The sequence below is a fragment of the Vulpes vulpes genome, chromosome 2, assembly GCF_048418805.1.
Source record: "Vulpes vulpes isolate BD-2025 chromosome 2, VulVul3, whole genome shotgun sequence".
Classification (NCBI taxonomy): Eukaryota; Metazoa; Chordata; class Mammalia; order Carnivora; family Canidae; genus Vulpes; species Vulpes vulpes.
The window spans coordinates 17,218,115-17,245,087 of NC_132781.1; the positions used below are offsets into that span (position 1 = coordinate 17,218,115).

Below are 26,973 nucleotides of genomic sequence, written 5' to 3' on the forward strand. Positions count from 1 at the left end.
CATAATCTCAGGGTTGTGAGATCCAGCCCCACGTTGGACTCAGTACTGGGCGTGGAGCTGCTTAAGATGGTCTCTCTCCCTCTGCACCCTCCCTCCCTCTTTCTCTCCCCCTCTCTTAAAAAAAAAAAAGCCGGAAAACAAAACAAAAGATATGAACAGACAGTTCTTAGAGGAAGAACCCAACTGAAGATAAGCAAATGAAAAGATGCTCAGGAAAACACATGATAGACATTATTTTTATAGGCAACCTGGCAAAATTTACAAGGACTACACCCAAAGTTGGTGAAGTTGTGAAGAAACAGGACCTCATATACGTTATTATGGCATGAATTAGAAGAGTGTACCAAGTGGATAATAATCTTACAGATTAATTAGGAAACATCATGAAGACGCAAAGCTTCATGACCCTCAAATTTTACTACAAAAAGCAACAATAGAGAAACACTCCTGCACTTGAGCACAAAATGACATATACCAGCATGTTGATTGCCGCAGTATTTGTAACGGAGGAAAAAGTAGAAACCTCTTGATTCTTCCCCAGTAGGAAATGGAATATCATACAGACATTAACACGAATCATAATAGATTTACATGGCTCAATATAAATAATACTCAGAAACGTAATAACTTCTAATATTTTTTAAATCTAGTAAGCTTTACTAAATGTAATCTAACCTGTCATTTCCTACTCTTTCTTGACAGTAAAAACGTTGCCTTGTTATTTTAATGCTTCAGGTCTGCTTTTTTCACTGACACAAGGTGATTTTTTCCCCCTGCTGCTGTCCATCCCATTAACTTCTTGTTCATATGTTCAGGTCTCATATGGTAATTGCAAGATAGAATGAGTTTTATTGTATTCTGTTCTGTTTCTGTATTCTGTTTTTAAAAAATATTTTCCATTTTCTTCTGTGGAAGACTTCTAATAAAAAAAAGTCATGAAATACCAATATTTACAAACAGTTAAAACTATTCAACACAAAAACTTAAAAATTGAAATTGTGTCTAACGGACCCTGATGGTATACTGAGGATTGGGCACTAGGTGTGGGTGAGTCAAAATGTCCCCTAAAGAAGCATTTTATAAAATCTGTTATGATAGTTTCCACAAAGAATTTCTAGGTAGATATTAACCTAGTCAGCCTTTTCAGTTATGCCTTTTCTCAACTCTTACATCTGGGAATGGCTTGGTATACTCAGCTAATGACCCCATGGAGGGTAGATGTGGGTTACGTAATAAAGAAGAGCATCACCTCTGTGATTCCGGACAGTCCAGGCTGACAGAGATGAACACTTACATATAGGTCAAGCTGGTTAAATATAGAACAGCCATTATTGAAGGCAGTTGCCATGGGCTCAACAGCATCAGCTCTGTTTCTGTGGAGGAAGACTTTGCAGATGTTAAGAATGGAGCCAGAGGCCAGTGAATTAAAGAGGATTGCGCTGTGGAAATTTAAACTCTTTGGTAAAGTGTTTATTGATGAGTCAGCTATATTAATATCTGAACATTAATCTCGACATCTTCCTTACCTTACTCCTAACTCATTACAAGAACTTACCTTTATTTAAGTAACACACCTGTAAAAATTGATGTGGTTTTGCTGACTAGGTTGGGGGAGACACCTGATGACAGGTCACAAGATTAGTAAGGTTCTGAAAAGGTCAGAATGGTACTGAATTATGTTTAAGACTGAGTGTTTCTTTGGTCCTACAGTGTTCCTATTGTCTCTGGTATCCTATCCAGATGATTTTTGAGGTCAGACTGAGAAGGAAGTCATGATTTCAGTGGTAATATTAGGCATATTGACAGCAAAATTTATACATTTTAGCAGTTTTTTGTTTCATGCTAAATTGACAGACAACCGTGAGTAAAGGTTGTCTTATGAAAAATATTCTAGAATCTCGGTTTTTCAGTCACAAACAGGAGTGTCCTCATATGGCAAGAATTAATACCCTATCATACAGAAGTGTTTGGCAAAGCTAAGGATATAGTCCCAATTCCTTACTCTCAGTCTTTTCTACAGTTGGAAAGAGGATAGCTTTCGGTGTTGAATTTCTCTTTTTAAGCAACAAGCTATCATTTATCATCAGACATCTGTTCAATAAATATGACTATACTATGTTGAGGAAATTAATTTTTTTCAGATTCAAATTTAGTTTTTAAAACATTAGTGGAGGGGATCCCTGGGTGGCGCAGCGGTTTGGTGCCTGCCTTTGGCCCAGGGTGCGATCCTGGAGATCCGGGATCGAATCCCACATCGGGCTTCCGGTGCATGGAGCCTGCTTCTCCCTCTGCCTGTGTCTCTGCCTCTCTCTCTCTCTCTCTCTGTGTGACTATCATAAATAAATAAAAATTTAAAAATAAAAAAATAAAATCTTAAAAAAAATAAAACATTAGTGGAAGGAGAATAATCTGTAAGTAGTGTTCAGGGAAAACCTAGTTAAATTTTGGAAATCTTGATGAATATATGACTATCATCTTGCAGAGAATTGCATTAAAGAGTGAACAATAATCCAAATATGAATAATAGAATGTAAGTATTATAAGATATTGTATCTGTTTTTAAAAATTTATTATGAAGTAAAACTGACTTAACCTGGTATGCAGTTTTGTGAGTTTTAAGACATGTTTAGTTTCATGTAACCATTCTCAAAATCTAGATACAAAACATTTATCACTCACCCCCCCACCCACACACACACATATATACACACAAATTCCCTCATGCTGTCCCTTCATGGTCAGTCTCCCTTTGCTAATAACTCTTGGTACCTACTGATCTGTTCTCCATCCCTATAGTTTTGTTTTTTTCAAAAATGGCATATAAATGGGGTCTTAACATATGACCTTTTGAGACTGGTTTCTTTCACATGGCATATTATCTTTGAGATACATCCAAGTTGCTGGATGTATCAAACATCCCTTTTAATTGCTGAGTAATATTCCATTGTATGGATGTACTACAGTTTGTGTATCCATTCACCCTCTAAAGGGCATTTGAGTTTCCAGTTTGGGGCAATTATGAGCAGAGCTGCTATATACCCAGGAGTGGAATTTTTTTTTTTTTTTTTTTTTTTTTTTAGGAGTGGAATTTTGGATCATATAATGTTTTATCTGTTTTTTATTTTAAAAAATACTTTGCATATTCAGATTTATTTTAGATCCAATCTCATATCAGTTTTGGAAACTTTTTTTCCTACTTTGGATGTAACAAGTTCATCTTTGTGATGTTTTCCTGACCCTCCTTTTTGCCTTTACTGGAGACATCATGTGGTATCACAGCCCAGAATCTGTCTTTTTTGTTTCTCCAGCTTAATTGTATGATTCATCTTCTTACAGAATCTAGTTTGCTACTAGACTCTACTGTTTGTAGGTGACTTCCAGACCTATTGTTCTGTGCTCTTTTGTCTGATTGTATACCTTGTTTTCTGGAGGACATTTCTAATTAGATGACCTTATTGGGGGGGTACCTGGGGTAACTCAGTCGGTTAAGCATCTGACTTGGTTTTGGCCCAGGTCATGATCTCAGGGTCGTGGGATCGAGCCCTGCATTGGGCTCTGTGGTTAGTGAGGAGTCTGCTTGGGATTCTCTCTTGCCATCTCCCTCTGCCCCTCCCCCTGCTCACGCTTGCGCTCTCTTTCTCTCTCTTTCTTTCTTTCTCTCAAATAAATAAATCTTTAAAAAAAAAAAAAAGATGTCCTGTTGACACTAATATTATTATGGAAGAAATTAAAAAAAATTTTCTCTTGTATCTTTTTTTCTGCATCTTATGACTACAAGGTATTTTTTATCTTTGTTGTCACTTCCCCTTCCACATACAGTCAGTAATCAAACCTAGGACTTTGCATTTTTAGTCATCACCACTTCCATTACTGAAATTCTCTTACAGATTCGTTTTACCTCATTTTTGTACTATTGCTTCTCACCAACCTAACTGCATACTTCTCCTTTTTTTTCATCCTAAAGTCACAATTAAAAACATTTTATATAAAGAGCATTTTGCTTTTGCAAATCCTTTAGTGACCTCTGTTTCTGTAGAAAGGTCTGCTTCTGTATTTCAGTCCCTGTGCTGTAATAACTTCTAATATTAGATAAATGTTATAACCCTTCTGTTGGGACTTGACTACTTCTGAGCCTTTTGCTCAAGTGGCCCTATGTGTTTCTAAGTTATCTATTACTATCTCTCTTTTTCTGAATGTCTTTGTTCATGGGATCCCTGGGTGGCTCAGCGGTTTAGTGCCTGCCTTCACACCCAGGGCGTGATCTTGGAAACCCAGGATCAAGTCTTGCATTGGGCTCCCTGCATGGAGCATGCTTCTCTCTCTGCCTGTGTCTCTGCCTCTGTCTCTCTGTCTCTCTCATGAATAAATAAGTAAAATATTAAAAAAATAAATGTCTTTGTTCAGAGACAATTTCTCATACCCCAAACAAGTACACCTTTTAGTAAAGAGGACACAAAACTTAGATATGAGTACAGTGGCCAGATATAGAGTAAGTATACAAACTTAACATAAACTATTTCTAAATAAAATGGAAAAAATCTCATTCATAGTTTCAACCAAAAAGCCTGAGTAGGAGTCTTTATGACTAAAGCTATAATACTCTATTAGGAGACTTGAATAATTGGATATTGAATAATTGGATAAATATATCATTATTCACTCTTTAAAAATAATCTCTGTGTTCAGTGTGAGGCTCAAACTCACAACCCTGAGATCAAGAGTCGCATGTTCTACCAACTGAGCCAGCCAGGTACCCCAATATATCATTATTAAGAACTAAATATGCTATAAAGATGTTAGTACTTTTTAAACTCATTTATATTTTTAAATTAATTCTAGTCAAAAATTGGATCTTTTGTTTTTAACTTTTTTGTTTTTAATTGGTGGAGATTGTTTTTACTCTGGTAGAATGATTCTAATAATGTTAGTTCATGTAGAAATAAACATGGTTGAAAATAGTCAAAATCATTGACAAAAATAATCTACGGAGGGTGCAAGCTTGCCTAACCTTACTACTATAGCAGAATAGGCTGGTAATAATATAAAAATATAAACCCTGATAGAAACGACATCTCAATCAAAAAATAATCTACGGAGGGAGCAAGCTTGCCTAACCTTACTACTATAGCAGAATAGGCTGGTAATAATATAAAAATATAAACCCTGATAGAAATGACATCTCAATCAATGAAGAAAAGATTATTTAGTCTACAGTATTGGATCAGTTAGTTGTTTGAGTAAGAATTACTTGGATTCTTACTTCACATGTACCAAATAACAAAAATGAAACTCCAGATATATTGAAAAATTATATGTAAAGTAAAAATTTAAAAAAGAAAATAGAAGTATGTAATGGGAAAGAATTTTAAGAGTAGAATAAGAATAAGAATTTTAAGAGGAAAAATAATTTTAAAACTCATAAAATTAGGTGTGCCATCTGCCTTTAGCTCAGGTCATGATCTCAGGGCGTTGGGATCAAGCTCCTGTGTTGGGCTCCCTGTTCATTTTTTTTTTAAGATTTTATTTATTCATGAGAAACACACACACACACAGGCAGAGACACAGGCAAAGGGAGAAGCAGGCTCCATGTAAGGAGCCCGATGGTGGAACTTAAACCCAGGAATCCAGGATCATGCCCTGAGCCAAAGGCAGACACTCAACCACTGAGCCACCCAGGCGTCCCTGATAAGAAGGAAGTAATGTGATGTTAGAGGAAGTTAGATGTAACCAGTCATACAATGAAATATTGTGGAGCCATTAAAAATTATATAGTCATATTTATAGCCATATGAAAGGGCTGAAGATAATATCTGAACTAAAAAAAAGGGATACAAACTACCTACACAGCACCTAATTAATAATATGAATTATTTGTAACTAGTTGAATTTTGGATGATTGTGATTTCTTTAGATTTTTTTAGTATTTTTCCACATTTTCTGTAATCATTTATTTTGCAAATAGAAGCAAAAATAACTATTTTAGTGTTCAAAGAATAGTTAATGTTCAAGAGAATACAAGATGCAATGAGTTCCCAATTTTTTAATTAAAATAAATTTAAGGGATCCCTGGGTGGCGCAGCGGTTTGGCGCCTGCCTTTGGCCCAGGGCACGATCCTGGAGACCCGGGATCGAGTCCCACATCAGGCTCCCGGTGCATGGAGCCTGCTTCTCCCTCCGCCTGTGTCTCTGCCTCTCTCTCTCTCTCTATGACTATCATAAATAAATAAAAATTAAAAAATAAATAAATAAATAAATTTAAAATGTAGAAATAAATTAACAGAATGTTAATAGCATTTATCTTTAGGTATTATATATGCCATAGGTATGATATGACATGATTTATTTTTAACTTGTTTTACAACTTTTGCTCAGTTAACATCTAATGCTTTTATAATGAATAAAGAAAAACCCAACTCTATTAAAAAAAGGATTCCTTACCAGCGGTTTAATGAATACCAACCATATCTAATCCTGAATCTCATTATGCCCACCATCTATATTATCCATATGTAAGTTATGTTCATTTTTACCTGTTTTGTTAATCCTGATACTTTTTTGTTTAAAAAAAATTTATGGACTATGCTTCCTTTGGTTCCTAATAAGAGACTTAAGTACTTGAATATAAATTGTTAGAAGGTCTGTGTTAATTAATTATTAGCATTTGAAAGTATTTGTGTCTATTAAAAGTTTCCCATATATAAACAGTTTTCTTGTAATGATGATTCTGTATTCAATAAATTCAAACAAATCACTGTGTGGAATAAACAACACCCCCTGAATATTCTATAAACTATGTCTCTCACTTTGCTGTTAGGAAGAAGTACTTTGTTTTCATGTGATATAACCAAATATGAATCATGTTCACCTGTTTCCATCATCTGCCCATTCCTAGTCTACCTCTGGGTAGAGTTACTCCTTAACTATATAATATACAGACAAACTTTAAATCTGCAACTGAGACAGTCCTCTCACCAACGTTCAAGGAAAATGGGAGTTGCCATTCATTGACTTAACACAGGCATCTGATAATTAGGAGTTCTTTCAAAAGTGAGATAAGAAATGTGTGTCAATGAACAGATTATTTGATGGACTCTTCACATTCATCAATACATAATGTGTATTGTTTTATGGCTATTAAATATGACATTCTGGAATGCCTTATCAGTTTGCAGAATTCTGAGAATGCGTTTCCAATAGGAAGAGAGGCTAGCAGGGGCAGCCCCGGTGGCTCAGTGGTTTAGCGCCACCTTTAGTCTGGGGCCTGATCATGGAGACCCAGGATCGAGTCCCACGTCGGGCTCCCTGCATGGAGCCTGCTTCTCCCTCTGCCTGTGTCTCTGTCTCTCATGAATGAATGAATGAATGAATAAATAAATGAGGGGCTAGCAGTCATGATTATATCTGCTATATTTATTAGTCAAAGTAAAGCAAAATCCATCTGTGACAGCTTTGTTTTGCTTTTTTTGATTAGCTTGTTTAGTAATATATTCAAATTATGACCTTTACTATAATTTCTTCCCTCACTAGCTTGGTGCTAACAGTGGTTTGCACATAATCATCTTTGATGAAATTGATGCTATCTGCAAGCAGAGAGGGAGCATGGCTGGTAGCACAGGAGTTCATGACACTGTCGTCAACCAGTTGCTGTCCAAAATTGATGGGGTAGAGCAACTGAACAACATCTTAGTCATTGGTATGTTTTCTTTAAAAAACAAAAGTTCTATGATTTCAAAAACATTAGACACATAGATTCTGAAGTAAGATCTGTGTAGGTTGTAGTTAATACTGTACTGCCCATGTTTCCAAATTAGAATCAAGTGATATTGAAGAATCTTAAGTACGTATTTTAATGTCTAGCCTTAATAGGACAAATAAAAGGTGAGTTTTAGTGACTCATGGGTATATGCTCATAGCTTAAAGATGAAAAAGGCAGCACAGTGTAATGCAGTGGTTTTCAAATTGCATCCTATAGGCCTCCAGGGGCCCTCAGAGGTGCCTCAGGGTCTGTGAGTGAGCTTCAGATCATGTATCCCAATTATAACTTCTTTTAACTGTTTCATATACTGAGGTTCTTCTGAAGATGACTTTAAAAACAAAACAAAACTTCTGATATTTATGATGTTTGAAAACCATTGGCCTACAAAAAAAGAGAGGGACTTTGGGGTTGGACAGATAATGTTCACATTGTCCCTCTCTCACTTTGGCTTCTTAGCCTCTCTGAACCTTACCCTCTCTTTTTAAATATTTGAAGTTTTCATTACATTTATCGTCCATTGGCTATATAATATAGTGAAATACCAAAGTAGAGTCTTCAGGTATTTCCATTAGAACAGATCAAGAACAAATGAGAATAAATAGTTTTCTATTTGACGTTTATAAAATGTCTTAGCTTGTTTGAGAAATTACTGTTCTTACATATGTTAAAGGGAGATTTTATCTTATTTTTGAACTGTTGTTATTTTGTTTTGAAATATGTGCTCAGGAATGACCAATAGACCAGATCTGATAGATGAGGCTCTCCTTCGACCTGGAAGACTGGAAGTTAAAATGGAGATAGGTAAGCAGGTCTGTCACTGATTGGGGGGAGGTTGTGTGTTTAGAATTCATTAGTAAGAGCAGGGTCCATAACTTTATTTTGGTTAGAGAAGTTGTCTATCATGAAGAGCACATGCTTACCTGCTTAAATACCTAAGAAAAGCATTAGGATAATAATTTCTATTTTATTTTCAATTTTATCAGGCTTACCAGATGAGAAAGGTCGATTACAGATCCTTCATATCCACACAGCACGGATGAGAGGGCATCAGTTACTCTCTGCTGACGTAGACATTAAAGAACTGGCTGTAGAGACCAAGAATTTCAGTGGTGCTGAACTGGAAGGTCTGGTGCGGGCGGCACAGTCCACTGCTATGAACCGACACATTAAGGTCAGGAAAATCAACTAACACATTAGAAATCTGCAGCTCTCTAAATACTGTGTCAGTGTTCTTTCTCTTTCCTTTCAAACAAGCCAAGGGCTATAGTAATGCTGACTTTTGACAGAGAAGAGGCATGGTAAATAGGAATTGTCAACTGCCAAAGCTTCAGAGTGGTAATGCTGGCATCTGCCCCACGGTGACCACTAGCACATCTGCCTTAGCTTGCCACCATCTGATACAGACGTGTGAATATGAAGATGATGAAGAATTTAATTTTTAATCTTTGTACCGTATTGAGTTGTAACATGTCATAGGAAGTTGGGTTTCTACAGTGGCTGCTGGGATTATGGAGGCTGCTTTGTTCAGCACATATGCTGTGAATACCTGCTGTTTTCTGACTATTAAGCTGGAGACACAAAGATGATAAAACACAGCCTCTCCCCTCAAGGAATTCAGAGTCAGGCGGATAGACATGTTTGCAAATTAGTACAATAACATTATTGATACTGTGGTAGGAAGACATAACCAGGATACATTTATGTTGATAAAATGCTTTGGAGTCTTTACTATCTGTTCTCTTCAGGGATAGATGGATGACTCCCAGATTTACATCTCATCTTTTGAAAGCTTCTTTCTCCCAGTTTCAGATTTATATAAAATGCCTCTACCTGGATATTTTATCAGACCTCACATTTAATATTCCAAAACCAAATTCACGGCCTTTTTTTTTTTTTTAAACTGCTTTTCTACCTGTTCCTATTTTCCTGTTTATCATAATTTCCCAGGAGTAAAACTTCAGGATTATCTTTAATTCTTGCCACTCTGGTGCACCCTACATCAAGTCATTTGCCAAATTTTGTCACTTCTGTATTGGCAGTTTCCTTAGTTTCTACTCACTTTATGTTTGATTAGTCTTCCTATTTCATACTATTCTACCCTACAGAAACTTTCAGAATGAAGTAGACTTCTTAGCCTGATCTTTAAGGTCCTCTAGATCTGACCCTAAACTGACCTTTCCAAATGTGTTCCCAGTTATTCTCCATACTTTAGCCAAACTTAAATACTCATTGGTCATCAGGCATTAACTTATTTTTTCACTTCTCTGCTTTTGCAGAAGTCTTTACCCTCTATGTTTACTTGTCTTTTTAATACCTAGTTCATATGATACCACTTTCTTCAAATCTTTTCTGATTGTCTCCTTCAAGAAGTATTTATTGTCTTCCTTCTTGAAATAGTAATGTGTCACTTATGGTATGTTTTTGACTGACTTTGGTTCACAGTAGATTCAGTCAGCACCTACTCTATGCCAGATCCTGTGCTTGGCGGTTAATGCTACACCTGAAAGAATTAAACCATCTACCGCTAAGCAGCCCACAGTTTAATCTCCACATTCAGTAACAGAAAGTACAGGAGACATAAGGAAGTGGAAAGTTGTCATATGTGGTCAACTTGTGAGGTGAGCGGATGCTTCACAGAAATTTCTGGGTGAATGCATCTCTTGGTAGGTAGAAGGAACAGATACACAAAATAGCATGGTGCGTTAGGGTAATTCAGTCTTGCTTCATCATAAAAGATAGGGGAGGGGAGGTAGAGACATTGTGGTGAAGAGGTCAGGAGACTAAAGCAGGGAGTGGAACACAAAGAGCCTTTTATATTGTGCTAAGAAGTATGGACTTTTTTTCCTGTGAGTGGTGCTAAGCCATTGAAGAGTTTTAAGAATAGCAGTGACATCGTGCTAAAACATAAGCTCACCCTGGCAGCTGAGTCGAGTGGAGTATCATGGAGAGTGGAGTTGGCAACATCCTATCACTGGTTCTAACCAGAGGATCAGCAAACTGTGGCTCATGGTCCATATCCAGTTCACCACCAGCTTTTATAAATAATGTTTTTGGAGAACATGCCCATTTATTTATGTCTTGTCAGTGGCTGCTTTCAATGGTAGAGTTGAATATTTACAACAAGGACTGCATGGCCCACAAAGCCTAAAATAGTTACTATCTCATTCTTTACAGAAAAAGTTTGTCAATCTCTGTTTTAGACTTTAAGTCCATATCTTATACGTGTCTGAATCTCCCAAGTGCCCCAAATAGATCTAAATACTGAGAACATAGCAGATGTTTGGTAAATATTTCTAAGATTACAGGCGTATGTCTCTGTTCTGAATCAGGCTCTACCCATAAGTTATAATTTCCCTACATAATAGAAGTGACTTTGTTCTAGCTTAAGAATGCCAAAAGTTGGTCAGCCCGGGTGGCTCAGCGGTTTAGTGCTGCCTTCGGTCCAGGGCCTGATCCTGGAGACCCAGGATCGAGTTCCGTGTCGGGGTCCCTGCATGGAGCTTGCTTCTCCCTCTGCCTGTGTCTCTGCCTTTCTCTCTCTCTTTGTCTCTCATGAATAAATAAATAAAATCTTAAAAAAAAAAAAAAAAAAAGAATGCCAAAAGTCAGGATAGTGTGGGAAATACAGTATTGGGTCCTTTATAGAATGGATCCATCCATCCATCCATTATTCATTCACCCATTCACCCTTTCTCCTTGCCATAAGAAATGTCTTAGAAGTGATGGGGACTTCAAGAAAAATTGTGTAAATGATGTGAGGATTGTTCCCCACCATACTGATCTTTCATCTCCGACCACATCAGTGCATCTTGATATAATCCAAAGTGTCTGGTATATTATCAGAGTTTTCATAGGCACAGGCCACCAGATTTTTCTTAGTCAATTGTCATTTTTACCACAATAGTCCTACCACAAAATGTCACTCTAAACCATTCTTTCACTAAAGAGCATGTTTTCTTCAAGTACATATTGGGTTTATATAGACACAAAGCAAAAAGTGATGGTGGAAAGATCACAGATTTTGTAGTCAGAAGGTATGGCTATGCATTATACTCCTTTCACTTTTTTATTTTTTATTTTTTTTTAAGATTTAAAAAATTTATTTATTTGACAGAGAGTGGGAGAAAGAGGGAGAGAGAGCCCAAGCAGAGAGGAGAGGGAGAAGCAGGCTCCCCGCTAAGCAGGGAGCCCAATACAGGACTTAATTCCAGGACCCTGGGATCATGACCTGTGCCGAAGGAGGACATTTAACTGACAGAGCCACCCAGGTGCCTCACCCTTTTTTATTTCTGTCAGAGGGAAATAACTACTTCATCAGGCTCTGGTGAAAATCAAGTCAATTACTATATATGGAAGTGTGTTACAAAGTATATAAATGTTAATTATTTCCATTTTTGTTATTGGCAAATTTGAGAGCACACCAATATGTATCATTTCCAATGCCTGAGTTTTGGAATTTGTTGACTATTTACAGTGTTAATTTTTTCCATTGTAAATGTTAGTTACCATTGTACAGAATGTGTTATCCTTCAGATTTTCAAGTAAGAAGTAGTGCAAATAGTTGATACTCTTGCTCTCACTTTTCCCATGTGGCTACTTTTAAACTTTAGGTAATGCATATTGACTTGTGATCAGTATCTTTTATACCAAAAGCTTTTAATTTTTTTCAGTATCTATGGAATATCTAATACAAGTGACTATTTAGGCACTTCAGGGAAGAGAAAGGTTTATAGGACGCTAACCCTTAGCCTCCAAAAAGAAATAATGTGACCATTTATTTCCTTTTCTACATCTTTAAAAAAATCTGTGTGATCAAAGGTCTTTAAACACTCTTTTCCCAACAAGACTCCTCAGCTGAACCAAAAGGCATAAAGTTGTAATATTTCCATTGCTGTAGATGTTCATAGCTTTACTAATAGTGATTGATTAGTAAGTATTTAATTTGAAATTTATGATCTGAAGTTGATATACAACTTTAAAACATCCACAGCATTCAACTGTTCTAATATCCTGTCTTTGTATTATTAAAAGCCATAATTAGTTTTATTTTGCATCCTTTTCAAAAGATTTATTAGGTTTAAATAAAGACAGGTGGATCAACAAAATGAGTCTTCCCTTTTGGACTTTTTTCAAGGAAAAAATCCAGTTGTAAACACCTGATATTCATGTCATTTGTACTTGAACCCATGTTTGTGGTCAACTGAAATTCATGTGACATTTGGTTATTTTTTCTTGAAAGGAATTTCTGCTTCAGGTAGAAAAGATTCATAACTCAAATTTCTTCTGCTCTAATTAGTTGTAAGGAAGTAAATTGAGGACATGCACACACACACACACAACACACAAACACTCTACACCTGAATCAAAGCTCTGATTTATGTTTGCAGAATTTCAGTAAAATTATTTATTTTCTGTAGAATTTTGATTGATTAAGGTCATTCTACCCTTAATTTAAGAGGAATGATAAGAACTTTGAAAGGTCAGATTTAAAAGGTTATGAAATTTAAGGGTGACCACTTGATATTTGCTAGTGTTGAAATACAAGTTTATTAGTTTCTGCAGGTATAAGCTGAAAGATGTTGCCTCTTCTATATTGATTAGCTGTTATAAATAAAATGCAGGAAAAAATCACAGTAATTCAAACAAATGAAAAGAGATTTTCTGAATGAGTAAAAATTCAGAATTATAAAATATTTTAAAATTAGATTTTACTAATTTTGATAAAATAGTAAAAGTTAGCCAAGAGAAGTCCTTAGAAAACTTAATGAATAGGCAGGAATAATTTGTAATTAGAATATTGATTGTTTACAGTTAGGTAATTTATAAAATTCCTGGTATACCTGACAACTTGTTGTAAAATAACTCTCCCCTAGCCATCTTAATTCACTTTTAATTCATTGGGTGAGTCCTTTTTTAGTAGTAAAAAAAGATAAGTTTCACACAGCTTCAGTCCTGAAATCAATCATTTTTTGCAAATGTCAGAAGTTAAGATTTTCACTTCATGTTGCCGTATGTTTCTATCATTAGAGTTCACTTTAACCAGCAGAGGAAATCAAAACACAAAACATCATAGTAGAAACTCAGGGCTATATAGAGAGGGGACATTTGGAATGAGGCTGGAGGCTGAGGGCTTCATTGGGTTTTAACATGATTCTGTTGGAGCTCCTTCTTCACATTCACTTGAGAGGTTACACTTTGTAGAATTCTTTAAGACAGTGTCAAAAGTTGGGCAGCCCGGGTGGCTCAGCGGTTTAGCGCCACCTTCAGTCCAGGGCGTGGTCCTGGAGACTCAGGATCAAGTCCCACGTCAGGCTCCCTGCATGGAGCCTGCTTCTCCCTCTGCCTGTCTCTGCCTCTCTCTCTGTGTGGCTCTCATGAATAAATAAATAAAATCTTTTAAAAAAATTATCCTACCTTTAATTTTTTTTTAAAGATTTTATTTATTCATGACAGAGAGGCAGAGACACAGGCAGAGGGAGAGGGAGAGAAGCAGCTCCACGCAGGGAGCCTGACATGGGACTCGATCCCGGGTCTCCAGGATCACACCCTGGGCCGAAGGCGGCGCCAAACCGCTGGGCCACTGAGGCTGCCCCTACCCTTAATTTAAGAAAACTCCCAGGCTTATATAAGGATAAAAGCAAAAATGGGTATGATGAAATGAAATAATGTATATGAACATACTTTATAAAGCACAGGGCACCTGGGCGGGTCAGTGGTTAAGTGTCTCCTTTTGGCTCAAGTCATGATCCCAAGGTCCTGGGATTGACCTGTGTCTGACTACCTGCTGAACAGGGAGCCTGCTTCTTCCTCTCCCTCTGTCCCCCCACCCCCTCTCATGCTCACACTCTCTCTTGCTCTCAAATAAAATCTTTAAAAATAAATAAATAAATAATAATAAAATAAACTATAAAACACTAAAGAGATTTATATATTATGAACTGAGCACTATAATTTTTTCATAGAGGTTCTTGTTTCTTGTAACACCATTTCCTTTCTTTAACTTAGAAATGTCAAATAAGGGACACCTGGGTGGCTCAGCTATTTAGCGCCTGCCTTTGGCCCAGGGTGTGATCCTGGAGTCCTGGGATCGAGTCCCGGGATCAAGTCCTACATCAGGCTCCCTGCATGGAGCCTGCTTCTCTCTCTGCCTATGTCTCTCTCTTCTCTCTCTTTCTCTCTGTGTCTCTCATGAATAAATAAATAACTAACTAAAAAAGAAACCCAAAATGTCAAATAAATGTGGTTAATTTTGTTTGTTTGAGAACATGAATAGGAGGAGGAGCAGAGGGAGAAGGAGCAGGAGAAAGAATCTCTCAGGCAGACTCCATATCAAGCATGAAGCTTGATGTGGGGCTCGATCCCATGACCCTGAGATTATGACCTGAGCTAAACCAATCATTGGACTCAACCAACTGAGCCACTCGGGTATCCTAAATGTGGTTAATATTTATTAAATGCCTAATATTTGCCAATGAAAACCCTATTAATAATTTAAATGGTAATTGTTCTCTGTATTTAAGTAGAATCTATTATATCTACTTAAATGTTATTTGTTACTTTCTTTTTAAAAATATAGAAGTCACGTATGAGTACATTCTCTTTGTAGAAGACTCAAGGATGCCAAGTGATAAAGGGAAAAGTGAAAAAGGCTATCTCAAATACCCCTTCCCTTTCCCTCTCCAGAAATAGCCAGTGTTTGGGTTATATCTTTATAGTCTGTTTTCCTTACATTTACATTCTTGTGTGTGTGCGCGCTTTTTTTTTTTTTTGTATGTGCGCTTTTTAAAGAAAAAATCAATGGAATTATACTACAGTTTATATTTTTCACTTGACAGTGTATCTTGGATAGCTTTCCATGTCCGTATTTATAAGTCTTCATTATTTTGGACAAATGTTCAGTATTCTAGAATATTATAGCATAATTTAAAATGTAAGATCCATGAGGGCAGGAATCCTGTCATTTTTATATTCTGATATGTCTCTAGTACCTAGAACAGTACATAATACTATTGTGAAAGTGCTTGCCTGTACCTCCCTAAGTGCATGTGAGGATTATTTTCTGGTAGAGATAGCTGGGTATATTTTTGAAGACCACATTGTCATCTAGTTTCTAGTATTACTGGTGAGAGATGCCAGTTTTATTCTGGTTTCTTTGCAGCTAACTTGAATCTCTCTCCCCAAAAGGTTCAAGGACTTCCTCTTCACCTTTGGTGTTGTGATAGTTTACAACAGTGTGTCTAGACAGATGTGGGATTTTTTTTTTTTTTACTCATCCCTCCAGCACTCGTTGAATCTTTTAAACTGCAAAGATACTCCTTTTATTCAGCTGTGGAAAACATTTTTTCTTCTGTCTTCTGTTGTTTTTTCTCTGTCATCCTTTCTCTTCTTCCTTCTGAGACTCCTCTTCGGTCAGTGTTAAATTTCTGGATGTATCTTCCATGATTTTTAACCTTTCTCTTTAACTTTGTCATTTCATGGGACTTGGATCAGGAGAGAGATAAATGTGTTCTGTTTGCCATCTTGATCCAGTTTTCAGACATAGTTTCTTTTATCCCATAAGGCTGACTTTTTACAAAATGTCTGTCATTTCATTTGTCTCAACAATCTGTTCTAAAAGAATATGAATCATATTTTATAATAATCGATGGAAGGTTGATATTGCTTAACCTACTTTTGTTTTACAGTCAGATTTTTTTGAAAGATACCTTTTTAAAAAAACGTAATGCCATTTAAAAATTTGACTCACTTGCCTTGTGCTATTGGGAGTGAGCCCAGTCACATTTAAAAATGTGTTGGTATCTCAATCACTCATCAGGTCCAGGCAGCTCCAAGTGCTGATAAAGGCCTTGATGCTTCTCCAGATGTCTATTCTAAGTGTTAGCTCCAGGTGCAGTAAGCAGAATATTGGAGCTGGCACATAGGTTCTCAACCACAAAGTATGACTACAAATCAAAGTTGTAGGTCCATAGTCTTCTAGAATAATGGCACGCAAACCTAGTTGAGCATCAGAATCCCCTGTGGCACTTTATAAAAATATAAATGTATAGACCCTCTGTTGGACCTGTCAAATCAAAATCCTGAGGGAAGTGGGGCTGGGCTTCTGTATATCTTTAAAGGCTCTAGAGGTTATGCTGGTATGCAGCCAAGGATGAGAACCACTGTTCTTAGAGACCCCCTGAATGTATTTTCTCCTCTTCGTGCCTTATTTTGAAATAAATAAATAAATATATATATATATATTTTAAAAAGCTATTCAGTGTTCTTTGTTACAAATGTGTCATAATTTCCCGAACTGATATCCTCTAGACATTCTAATTTGCTTCTAATCTTCTGCTATTATAAATTATTCTAATGGATATCCTGATATAGGTAACTTTGCATACATTTGTGGATATATTCAGAGGTAAATTCCTAGAAGTGGAATTGTTCAGGCAAAGGTTATGTATATGAATTTGAGGGATGTTTTTTGTCTGTGAAAATAATGCTTTTTTAAGTCCTCGGGTATTATGTTCTTATACTGAAAATATTCTTAAATCTTGGAAGTCCTTACATTTTGTTTTTATTTCTAATTAGGCCAGTACTAAGGTGGAAGTGGACATGGAGAAAGCAGAGAGCCTGCAGGTGACAAGAGGAGACTTCCTTGCTTCTTTGGAGAATGATATCAAACCAGTGAGTATGAATATTGAATGATGGATAAGCCAAAAAATTACCATAATTCAAGAGAAAAGTAAATGCTATTTTACCCAAATATTCTGGATGGTTATACCATACATACTTTTAAAAATCAGAAAATCTCAGTATTGGAAGTGACCAGGATGAGAAACATTTGCACATTAATGCTGGTGGCTGGGTAATTAATTAGTACTTAATGTAAATTATTTCTCATGATAGGGAGATCACCATATCATAACACGTGGTATTGTCAGACTTAATTTTTGCAATTCAGTTGGATGTAAAATGAAGTTTCAGTTTAGTCTTGATTTGCATATCACTGATTACTTATGAAGTTAAGCATTTCTCCGTAAGTTTATTGGTCAGATGAATGTCTTCTGTGAAATGCTATTCATGTCTTTTGCCTATATTTCTGTTGTATTGTTTATTCTTTATTTTTATTTGGTCTGTATAAGTTCATTCTATATTCTTGACAGTAATTATTTGTTATAACTATCTCCTTAAAAGACAAAAATCAATTTGGTTTAGCCCTGTCTACTTTTTTTATGATTATTGTGACTTTTAAATATAAACTAATTACTTTCAGAAGTTATTGAGCAATGGAAATGATTTAATTTTTTTGCTCTTGTCCTTTTTAATAGTTACTGAAAATATTAGAGCACAGCCTGATTTATTCTAAGATTTTTTTATAAATTTATTTTTTATTTGTGTTCAATTTGCCAACATATAGAATAATATCCACTGCTCATCCCATCAGTGCCCACCTCAGTGCCCGTCACCCAGTCACCCCCACCTCCCGCCCACCTCCCCTTCCACCACCCCAAGATTTTTCTTAATGACAAATAATTTGGCTACCAGGAAGGGGAAACTAAGATAACTTATTTAGTCTAGTAATTAGCAACTTTTATTTATTACATGGGTCTAGGGGATAAGGCAGAAAATAAAATGACAGAATAAATAAGGAAGACTCCTATGTATGTTTAGCCTGGGAGGGTCACTGTTTCCTGGTACAGGTATCTTGCTGCTGTTTCTATGAGACTTGGAGGGTGTACTTGGAATCATTAAAGACAAAAGCCAGTCTACATGTTTCCTTACAGTAGCCATTCAACCACTGCTTCCTAGGCTCCTCTTTTATAACTTTTTATAGGGCCATCTAGTGTCCTGTATCCAGACCAGGGAATTATAACTTTCTTCTTTATTTAGGAATCAAAGGACTAGTGTGTGCAAGGATGAGAAGGTGGTCTGCAAAATGATTTGGTGGTAAAATAACAGAGTAATGAGACCACTGTATATTAAGAGACAGTATTAGAATGATTTCTATGAGCTACAGGTTCTTTTAAAAAAATTATGTATTTATTCATGAGAGAAACAGAGAGAGGGGCAGAAACATAAGCAGAGAGAGAAGCAGGCTCCCTTTGGGGAGCCTGATGCGGGACTCAATCCCGGACCCCAGATCACAATCTGAACCAAAGGCAGACGTTCAACCACTGAGCCATCCAGGCGTCCCTGGGCCACAAGTTCTAATGTTAAAATCATTCCATAAGTTGGGAGATGAAAAATTGACTTTTTGAGGGATGTGATAATTTTTTAAAATTTGAAATTCTCAAGATACGTGATCCCTAGATTATGAAATGAGTAGGGTTATGTGTTCCTACTCATTTCTTCACTTGTCAACCTTAAGAAAACACAGTTCACTTAAGTCACTAAATACTAATGTTACTGACTCCTGTTGGCAACTGGCTTGATGGGAGTTACAATGTGAAAGTAGAAGTTGAAAATGAAGAGGGATGTGATTTAAGCTCTAATATGTAGCAAGCACACATAAGATTATTATATATAGTATTGCTTTTATTTCCTTTTTCTCATACTTTAGTCTTTTACTATAGCTACTCCTTTCTACCTCATTCTGAATCTTATATTTACACACCTAGGCTTACCTTGGTGCCATTTAGCATATGTCCCCCACCACCAAGCTGATATGGACAAGATCTTCTCATTACCACTTCATTTCCCATTTTAATCTGAGACACCTACAGCCATTGTGAGGATAGTATTTCTGTCTGCTGAGCTGATTCTAATTTCTAAGTCTATAACCTCTTTTTCTCTTTGTTCTTAATAGAAGGCCACAACTAGTGTATTCCTTACAGAAACAAGCGCATTGGAACTACCCTTTCTCAGGGATTACAAGGGTTTAGGCTCTTGTAGAATCTGACCCAAGAATCTGTTTTATTCTCCTAAATCATGCAAAGTCACCCTAAGTCACTACTCCCCACACCCCATACCCCACTCACTACTGGGTAAAGGTTAAATAAGAATTATAAAATAATGGGTATTTTGTTTTTGCTTTTATTTGCTTTTCGAACTTTTTACATTAATAAGGATATTGCTCAACACTTTTAGTGTGTAGGAATTATTACTCATCTTTTATACTTTTAAGTGTTTTAGTTTTTATACTAACAACCAAAATGGTTTAAATTATCCTTTTCCTCCATAGGCATTTGGCACAAACCAAGAGGATTATGCAAGTTACATTATGAATGGTATTATCAAATGGGGTGATCCAGTTACTCGAGTTCTGGAAGATGGGGAGCTGCTGGTTCAACAGACTAAAAATAGTGACCGTACACCACTGGTTAGCGTCCTTTTGGAAGGTGAGAAAGAATGAAGAGATGGCAGTAAGAGAAAAGAAAAAAAAAGCACTTTTACAAAGTTTTTTATTTAGCATATTCCAGAAAAATGGATTATTTTCCATTCTAAATCTCTTCATTATCTAAAAATAGTAATCCAGACTATGTACTTGTATTGTGCATTAATTAAAGTTTTCTTGGAGTAGAATGTTGTTGATAAATGATAGCACTAGTTTTCTTGCGGGAGTGTATCTAAATTTCTGTTACTTCTGCTACCACAGAGTACCTGAGTCAATTACATATTCACCAAGTACTATCTTATGTAATAGACTATATGATACCTCATAATACTCGATTCAATTAAATAAGTATTCATTGAGTAATTTTAGGCATTGAAACAGTTGCTAAGGATATAAAGACATTCACAGAGTTCAGTCTGGTCATGAAAACAAAGGCATGTAAACAAATTCTTAAGTACAGTATTTATGTGTAAAGATGTGTGTGAATGCAAGTTATTTTGCCTAGGGATGATCAAAGAAAGCTAAAGATGGTGTTTAATTTAGATTTTGAAGGATTAATTAGGATTTTACGAAGTAGACAAAAAGGCCAAGGACATTCTATTCACTAGTTACTTGTTTACAATTATAATTAGTACAACAGAAACGTTTGTTAAGTCCACATGACAGCAGAATCTCATTCCTTCCAAAGTCTGGGAGTGAGGACTCCCTGAAACACATTAAGCCAAGACCTGAAGGATGAGGAGAAGCTGGCCCAGCAAAGTAATTGGGGAAGATGTTTGAGGTGGAGGGACCAGTGTGTGAAAAAGGCCTGGGTGGGAAGGGGATTGAAACAGAAAGGGACATTGGCTAGACAAATGCCAACATTTAAGAACCAAGTAGAGCAGGAAGAGTTGACAAAGGACACTAAGCAAGAGTAACCAGAGAGGTAAGAGGGGGAGAAAGAGAAGAAGCTATCACAGAAGTCAAGAAAAGTATGTTGCTTTTTTTTTTTTTTTTTTTTAGTATGTTGCTTTTTTTAAAGGAGTTGTTCATTGTATCAAATATTTCTGAGAAGCCAACAGATAAAGTATCTGTTGGATTTGGTGACATATGGAGGTCATTGATGACCCAGATGAAAGCCTGTTCCATGTAATGGCAGTGAAAGCCATAGGGTTTGTTTGAGGATGGAGGGAAAATGAAAACTGAAGGTGGCCAGCGTAGATAATTATTTAGAGAAGTTCCATTTTAAAGGTAAAAGAAGGAGTGGTGTTGAGAAGTGTGAATCCAGAGTTTTTTGCTCTGTTTATTAAATTGTTAGGTAGACTAAAGCATGCTGATATGCTGTTGGAAGGGTGATAGGGAAGAGGAAGAGATGGAACATATGGGGAAGAAGATACAGTCAGTGTCAGGTTCCTGAGAAGATGGGAAGGAAAAATTGGTTGGTTTATGGTTGGGAGAGGGACACATCTTCCAGTTCACAAAGGGAAGAGGAGGAGATGTTTAAATACAGTTGATTTTACAGATTCAATTGCCTTTATGAGAAGGCCTAAATCTTTAAAATTTTAGCTTTGTAGGTCACATTTGCTTCTATTAGACGGTTTTTTCCCTGCTCCCAATGTCATCTTCTAAGAAGATCATATTTTTTGTTAGACATATGATTTGATGGAACTAATAACATGAGTTACAGATATGCATTTGTATGCATTCTTTCCTTTTTTTTTAGGGGAAAAAAAAAAACCCTTGCATTTTATATATTTAGCCAGAGTTTGAAAGATTAAGACTGTGAGAAAGAAAGAAGGAATGTATTTCATCATACCTTTGAGAAATGCTAATCAGTTCATTAAGTTTAGTTGCTAATAAATAAGAGAAAACATGTCTGCTATGAAATTGTGTCAGGAAATGTTAATGAGCAACTAGTTGAGACCTCAGTACATTGTGGATAAACGTTTAAACTTGTTTTATTCCCCTTTGCTTAGGTTGGCTTTTTTCCCCTGACTTGCGTATCTTTACACAGGCCCTCCTCATAGTGGGAAGACTGCTTTAGCAGCAAAGATTGCAGAGGAATCCAACTTCCCCTTCATCAAGATCTGTTCTCCTGATAAGATGATTGGCTTTTCTGAGACAGCCAAGTGTCAGGCCATGAAGAAGGTATCAAGATTTTTACTTTCATTTTAATCTCCTATCTCTTAGATACGTGTACACGTACACATGTATGTGTATATCTATCTTTGTACATGTATATATGTAAAAGCCACAGCAACTATGTTCTCAAGTGGAACTAAATTATCAGTAGAATTTGAGTAAAACAATAACTATTTTAGGCAGATTTAACTTTGTAATGTATTTTTATTAGCATTGCTTAATCTTCCAAATTATGGGGTTCCTAAAAGATTTTATTTATTTGTGCATGAGAGCACAAGTGGGGTGCGGAGCAGAGGGAGAGGGAGAAGCAGACTTCTGCTGAGCAGGGAAACCAATGCGAGGCTCGATCCCAGGACCCCGAGATCATGACCTGAGCCAAAGGCAGATGCTTAACTGAGCCACCCAGATGCCCCCAAATTATGTTTTGTTTAATACATATTACAGTTAATTTTCATTTCTTAAGTTTGTATTAACTTGATTGAAAGAAAATTCAAAGTAAAAGTATTTGAGTAGAGGGGTGCCTGATGGCTGTCATTTCAGAGTCTCATTCTTAATTTATGCTTAGGTCATGATCTCAGAGTCATGAGATTAAGCCCCATGTCAGACTCTGTGCTCAGCGCAGTCTGCTTGTCCCTCTCCCTCTGCTCCTCCTCTCTCTTTTTTTCTCTCTGTCTCTCTCAAAAAGAAATAAGATCTTAAAAAAGTATTTCAATAGAGTGGAGCAAATTCATTTCAGATTTTCTTATCAGTGTACAGAATCGCACTGTTTGAGTCAATTAGATTGACTATGTAGTTTGGGAAATAACAGAGGTATATCATTGGAAAGATATGCTCAAAACCCCAACAAAGGGATGGTGGTCTATTAGGTAACAATCAGAGTCTGCTTGGCAACTTAATGTAGTCCTCATCCTTCTTCTTCCTTTCTCTAATTGCCATTTGTCACCTTCTTAATGCAGCTACTTTGAACTGTCAGTGAAAGAGCAACATAGAATAGAATCCTAGAGCTGAGGACTCTAAGACCGTCTGGTCCATCTCTCTTACATTCAAGCAAATACCATATAAGGCTTCTAGGATAGTAAGTGGCTACTCTAAAAAGAGAAGTCCATGATGAAGATGTAATGACTGTTTCACGTCACTTGGTAGCCTGTGTTCCTGCTGATAATTCTGATTTGGTATACTCACAGGCAATGAAGAAGTTATTTTTTATATCTAGTTGAAGTATTTCTTTTACTTAAATCCAATATTTCATGCTTGATCTTTCATAGATATGAACTGTTAGTTAAGGAAATATGGGAAAATCAGGATCTGAGAAAAGAGCTTTGAGAATTGGGGTGCTGCCTAATAAAAACAGCTCCAAAATTCTTTAACCTCGCTCCTAGGCCCCCACTTTATAAAGATAGAGGATACAATTGCTTTAGGTGTTCTTAAGGGAAGAGACTAAAGAGGAAATTAATGTTTTAAAAGAAGCAGACTCCAAAAAAAAAAAAAAAAGAGGAAGTTTGAGAAGTTAGCTTCTTGTTTGTGCAGGTGGCAGAACATTGTTCGAATAGCGTGCTTCAAATGGATGGAGTGGGCAGAGCTTGAACCAGGATTCCTGTCCTGTATACTGCAGCATCAAGATAAATATTGTATGGGGCACCTGGGTGGCTCAGTCGGTCAAGCGTCTGCCTTCAGCTCGGGTCATGATCTCAGCGTCCTGGGATCGAGTCTGCATCATGAGCCCTGCATCTTGCTGGGCTCCCTGCTCAGTGGGGAGTCTGCTTCTCCCTCTCTGTCTCCCTCTGTCCCCACCCCACATGTGTGCTCTCTCTCTCTCTCACACTCGCTTTCTCAAAGTAAAATAAATAAAATATTTTTTAAAAAAAATTCTATATAAAGGTCTTTGAGTGTGAAAGAGAGAGAAATGTTGCCAGACACAAGAAGAACTTAAAAATCATAGTCTGTTTATTCAGTGTCTGAAGTGAAACCAGTAGTATCTGTCCTTCTGGGGAAAATCTAGACAGAATCACTAGAACCAGTAACTTGCCTAATGTTGGTTGGGTGGCTTTTCTTTGTTTTTTACTTTTTTCCCCTCTAAAGGGAACCTAAACAACTTCCTCTAGTGAAACTTTAAATAATAGCCATTGGAATCTGTGGCCATCGAATGTAGTATTTAATTGAACAGCTAATTCTGTTTGCATTTCCCTAACTCCATCTATTCCTTATACTTGTTCAAAAGTAGTAGTCTCCTGTGTAGATGGTAAATTACTCCATTGCTTTTCACCAGCTGCCAGCTTCTACCTCAGATGTACTCTGAGATGTGGGTGGAATGGTCCTAGTTTTTCTATAAAGTTTTAAAAAAGCACTTTAGGCTCCTACAGATCAAAGCTGCTTTGTAAGTGTGAGATATTATCATTTTTATTATTTTAATCTCTTGCAAATTGACTTGAGGGGGGAAGGTAATATGTGCTGGGTTTAGAGGCTTAAATGGTTAAATTAATGGCTTAATAACTTACGATTTAATCTTTAAATTGTTAAAGCCTTTCAAGGTAGAGTTTTAGATGAGTGGAAGGCTAAGGAATAGAAAAGTAAGTGTCTATACAAGCTTATTCAAAATTGTTTCAATTCATGATTCACTGTCTGGATCATCCATGCACCCTTAAAGTTACAAAAATTATTTTCATGTCATCAGTATAATAAATTCATATGAAACTTTTTGGTTTTCCTTGGCAAAAAAATGTCATTCCCTATAACTAAAGTACAGGAACAGAGAAAAGAATGAAGCATAGGAGTCTTAGAAATATATTAGAAATATTGCAAAATCTTTCCCGGCAAATAGTTTTCACATTGTTGCCTAATGATAGGTTGACAAAAGCCTGCGGGCTCAAACCAGTCTAAGGGTGCTAAGACTTCCAGGCTGCTTTTGAAAATGAAATATAAATGCCATTCCTCAGTATTTCTAGTCTACCTCCCACTGCTGTTCTCCTCTCTTCATTTTTAGTGTTAGGATAGGAAGATAGTTTTCTTTCTTTCTTTCTTTCTTTCTTTCTTTCTTTCTTTCTTTCTTTCTCTCTCTCTCTCTCTCTCTCTCTTTCTCTCTCTCTCTTTTCTTTTCTTTTTCTTTTTCTTTTTTCAGAGAACAAATAATCTGTAATTTTTCATCAGTTCTGGAGAGGGCCTTTCTTTTTAGGTGCTGCTCCTCCCCAAAGGTGCAGCTTTTTAAATCACAAAAATAATTTAGAAAATAGAGAAAAGAGCACAGAAGAAAATAAAAAGAGAGTCTGTATCTGTCCTTCAATTTTCTTCTATACTCAGACACACACTTTGTGTATTGGAGATCATATGGACATACTGTTTTAAACCTGCTTTCACTTAATGTATTGCCTTTTTTTTAAGTCTATCTCAGCATTACGTTAATAGCTGTGTAATATTCGTTTAAACAGTCCTCTTTTGCTGAACATTTAGTTTATTTTGAGGTTTTTTCACAATTAAAAATAATATTTTGTAGAACTACCGAACTAGGGAAATCACTACTCCCCATTTTCCTACTAGATTTTTCTTAGAATAGCATCATATTTTATTGGCTAAGAACGTAGGCTTAGGTTTCAAATAGATCTGCATTTGAATCCCAGCTCCAACACACTTAACAGGTCTTATAGTCACTTAACCTATAAACCTCTGTTTTGTCATCTATGAAATGAAGATAATATTCAGAATTAAGAGAGATGATAATCTATGTAAAGTATCATGCAGCGCCTTGGGATATCATATGTGCTCAATAGAGTGTAGTAGTTATTTTTACATATCATTATTACCGTATATACATTTCCAGTTGTTTCCTTAGGATAAATTCTCAGAATTGGGATTGCTAAAGTCAAACATTAATATTTTGAAGATTCTTGATAAATACTGATACAAGAACTCTTATGAAAAGTTACTGCTGGTTTATAAAGTCCACCTCTTCAATAAGTTGTACCAGTTTACATTCGCAGCCCCATCATGTGAGCGTCCGTTTCCTTGGACTCTTCACCCACACTTGATGTTATTAAAAAATTTTTTTTTCCAAGGCGCCTGCTGGCTCAGTCAATGGAGTGTGCAACTCTTGATCTCAGGGTTGTGGGTTCAACCCCATGTTGGGTATAGAGATTACTTAAAAATAAATTTTTAAAAAATTAATTAAAATATTTTTTGCCAATTTTAGAGGTAAAAGATTGGCATTTAAAATTATTTCCTCATCTATACTTTAATGACCAAGTGCTCAATTTGAAAGATTTTTAAAAATGTTTTGTAATGGCAATAGTTTGTGAAATTCAAATATTACAATTTCATATAATTTAACACATTAATTTTTGTTAAAGAGAGATGCTCTAACTTGATTCATAGAATATCTTTACATACCATTTTATTACTTAAACCAAGAGGTTAAGAGTTTTTGTTAGTAGAGAGGGCCATTTGGCTTGCTTTAATGAGTATCTTAGATTTAATTATAATTAAGCGATTGCTTCTTGTTCACATGTGGATGGTGCTAAAATATAGGAAAGTTTATTTTCAATTAATTTAAATTTTCCCTTATACTTCTCTTAATTTGCTTAATAAATCCTTTCTCCATGGATAAACTCAACACTGCCATTATCCTCACATTTGGGGGTGGGGTGGGTGGAGATACCATATGTTCCATTAAGATATTTGAAGTGCTTATAGATCTTCTCCCCCCTCCCATTTTATATTTGTTTCGCAATTCCATTCTATTTTTAAATTTTAGTTCTTTTATCCATATTTGCATCTATATATTTTAAAA

At 36.2% G+C, this 26,973-nt stretch overlaps 1 protein-coding gene across 1 annotated transcript in view; it reads left to right on the forward strand.

Annotated features, from left to right (window-relative positions):
* Window positions 1-26,973, forward strand: part of NSF (N-ethylmaleimide sensitive factor, vesicle fusing ATPase) — a 144,068-nt gene that overhangs the window by 76,029 nt on the left and 41,066 nt on the right. Inside the window, exons 10-15 of the mRNA XM_072746950.1 lie at window positions 7,528-7,693; window positions 8,483-8,557; window positions 8,740-8,927; window positions 17,330-17,425; window positions 19,923-20,079; window positions 22,069-22,202. Coding sequence (XP_072603051.1) covers window positions 7,528-7,693; window positions 8,483-8,557; window positions 8,740-8,927; window positions 17,330-17,425; window positions 19,923-20,079; window positions 22,069-22,202 — 816 coding nt within the window. The remainder of the gene's footprint in view (window positions 1-7,527; window positions 7,694-8,482; window positions 8,558-8,739; window positions 8,928-17,329; window positions 17,426-19,922; window positions 20,080-22,068; window positions 22,203-26,973) is intronic.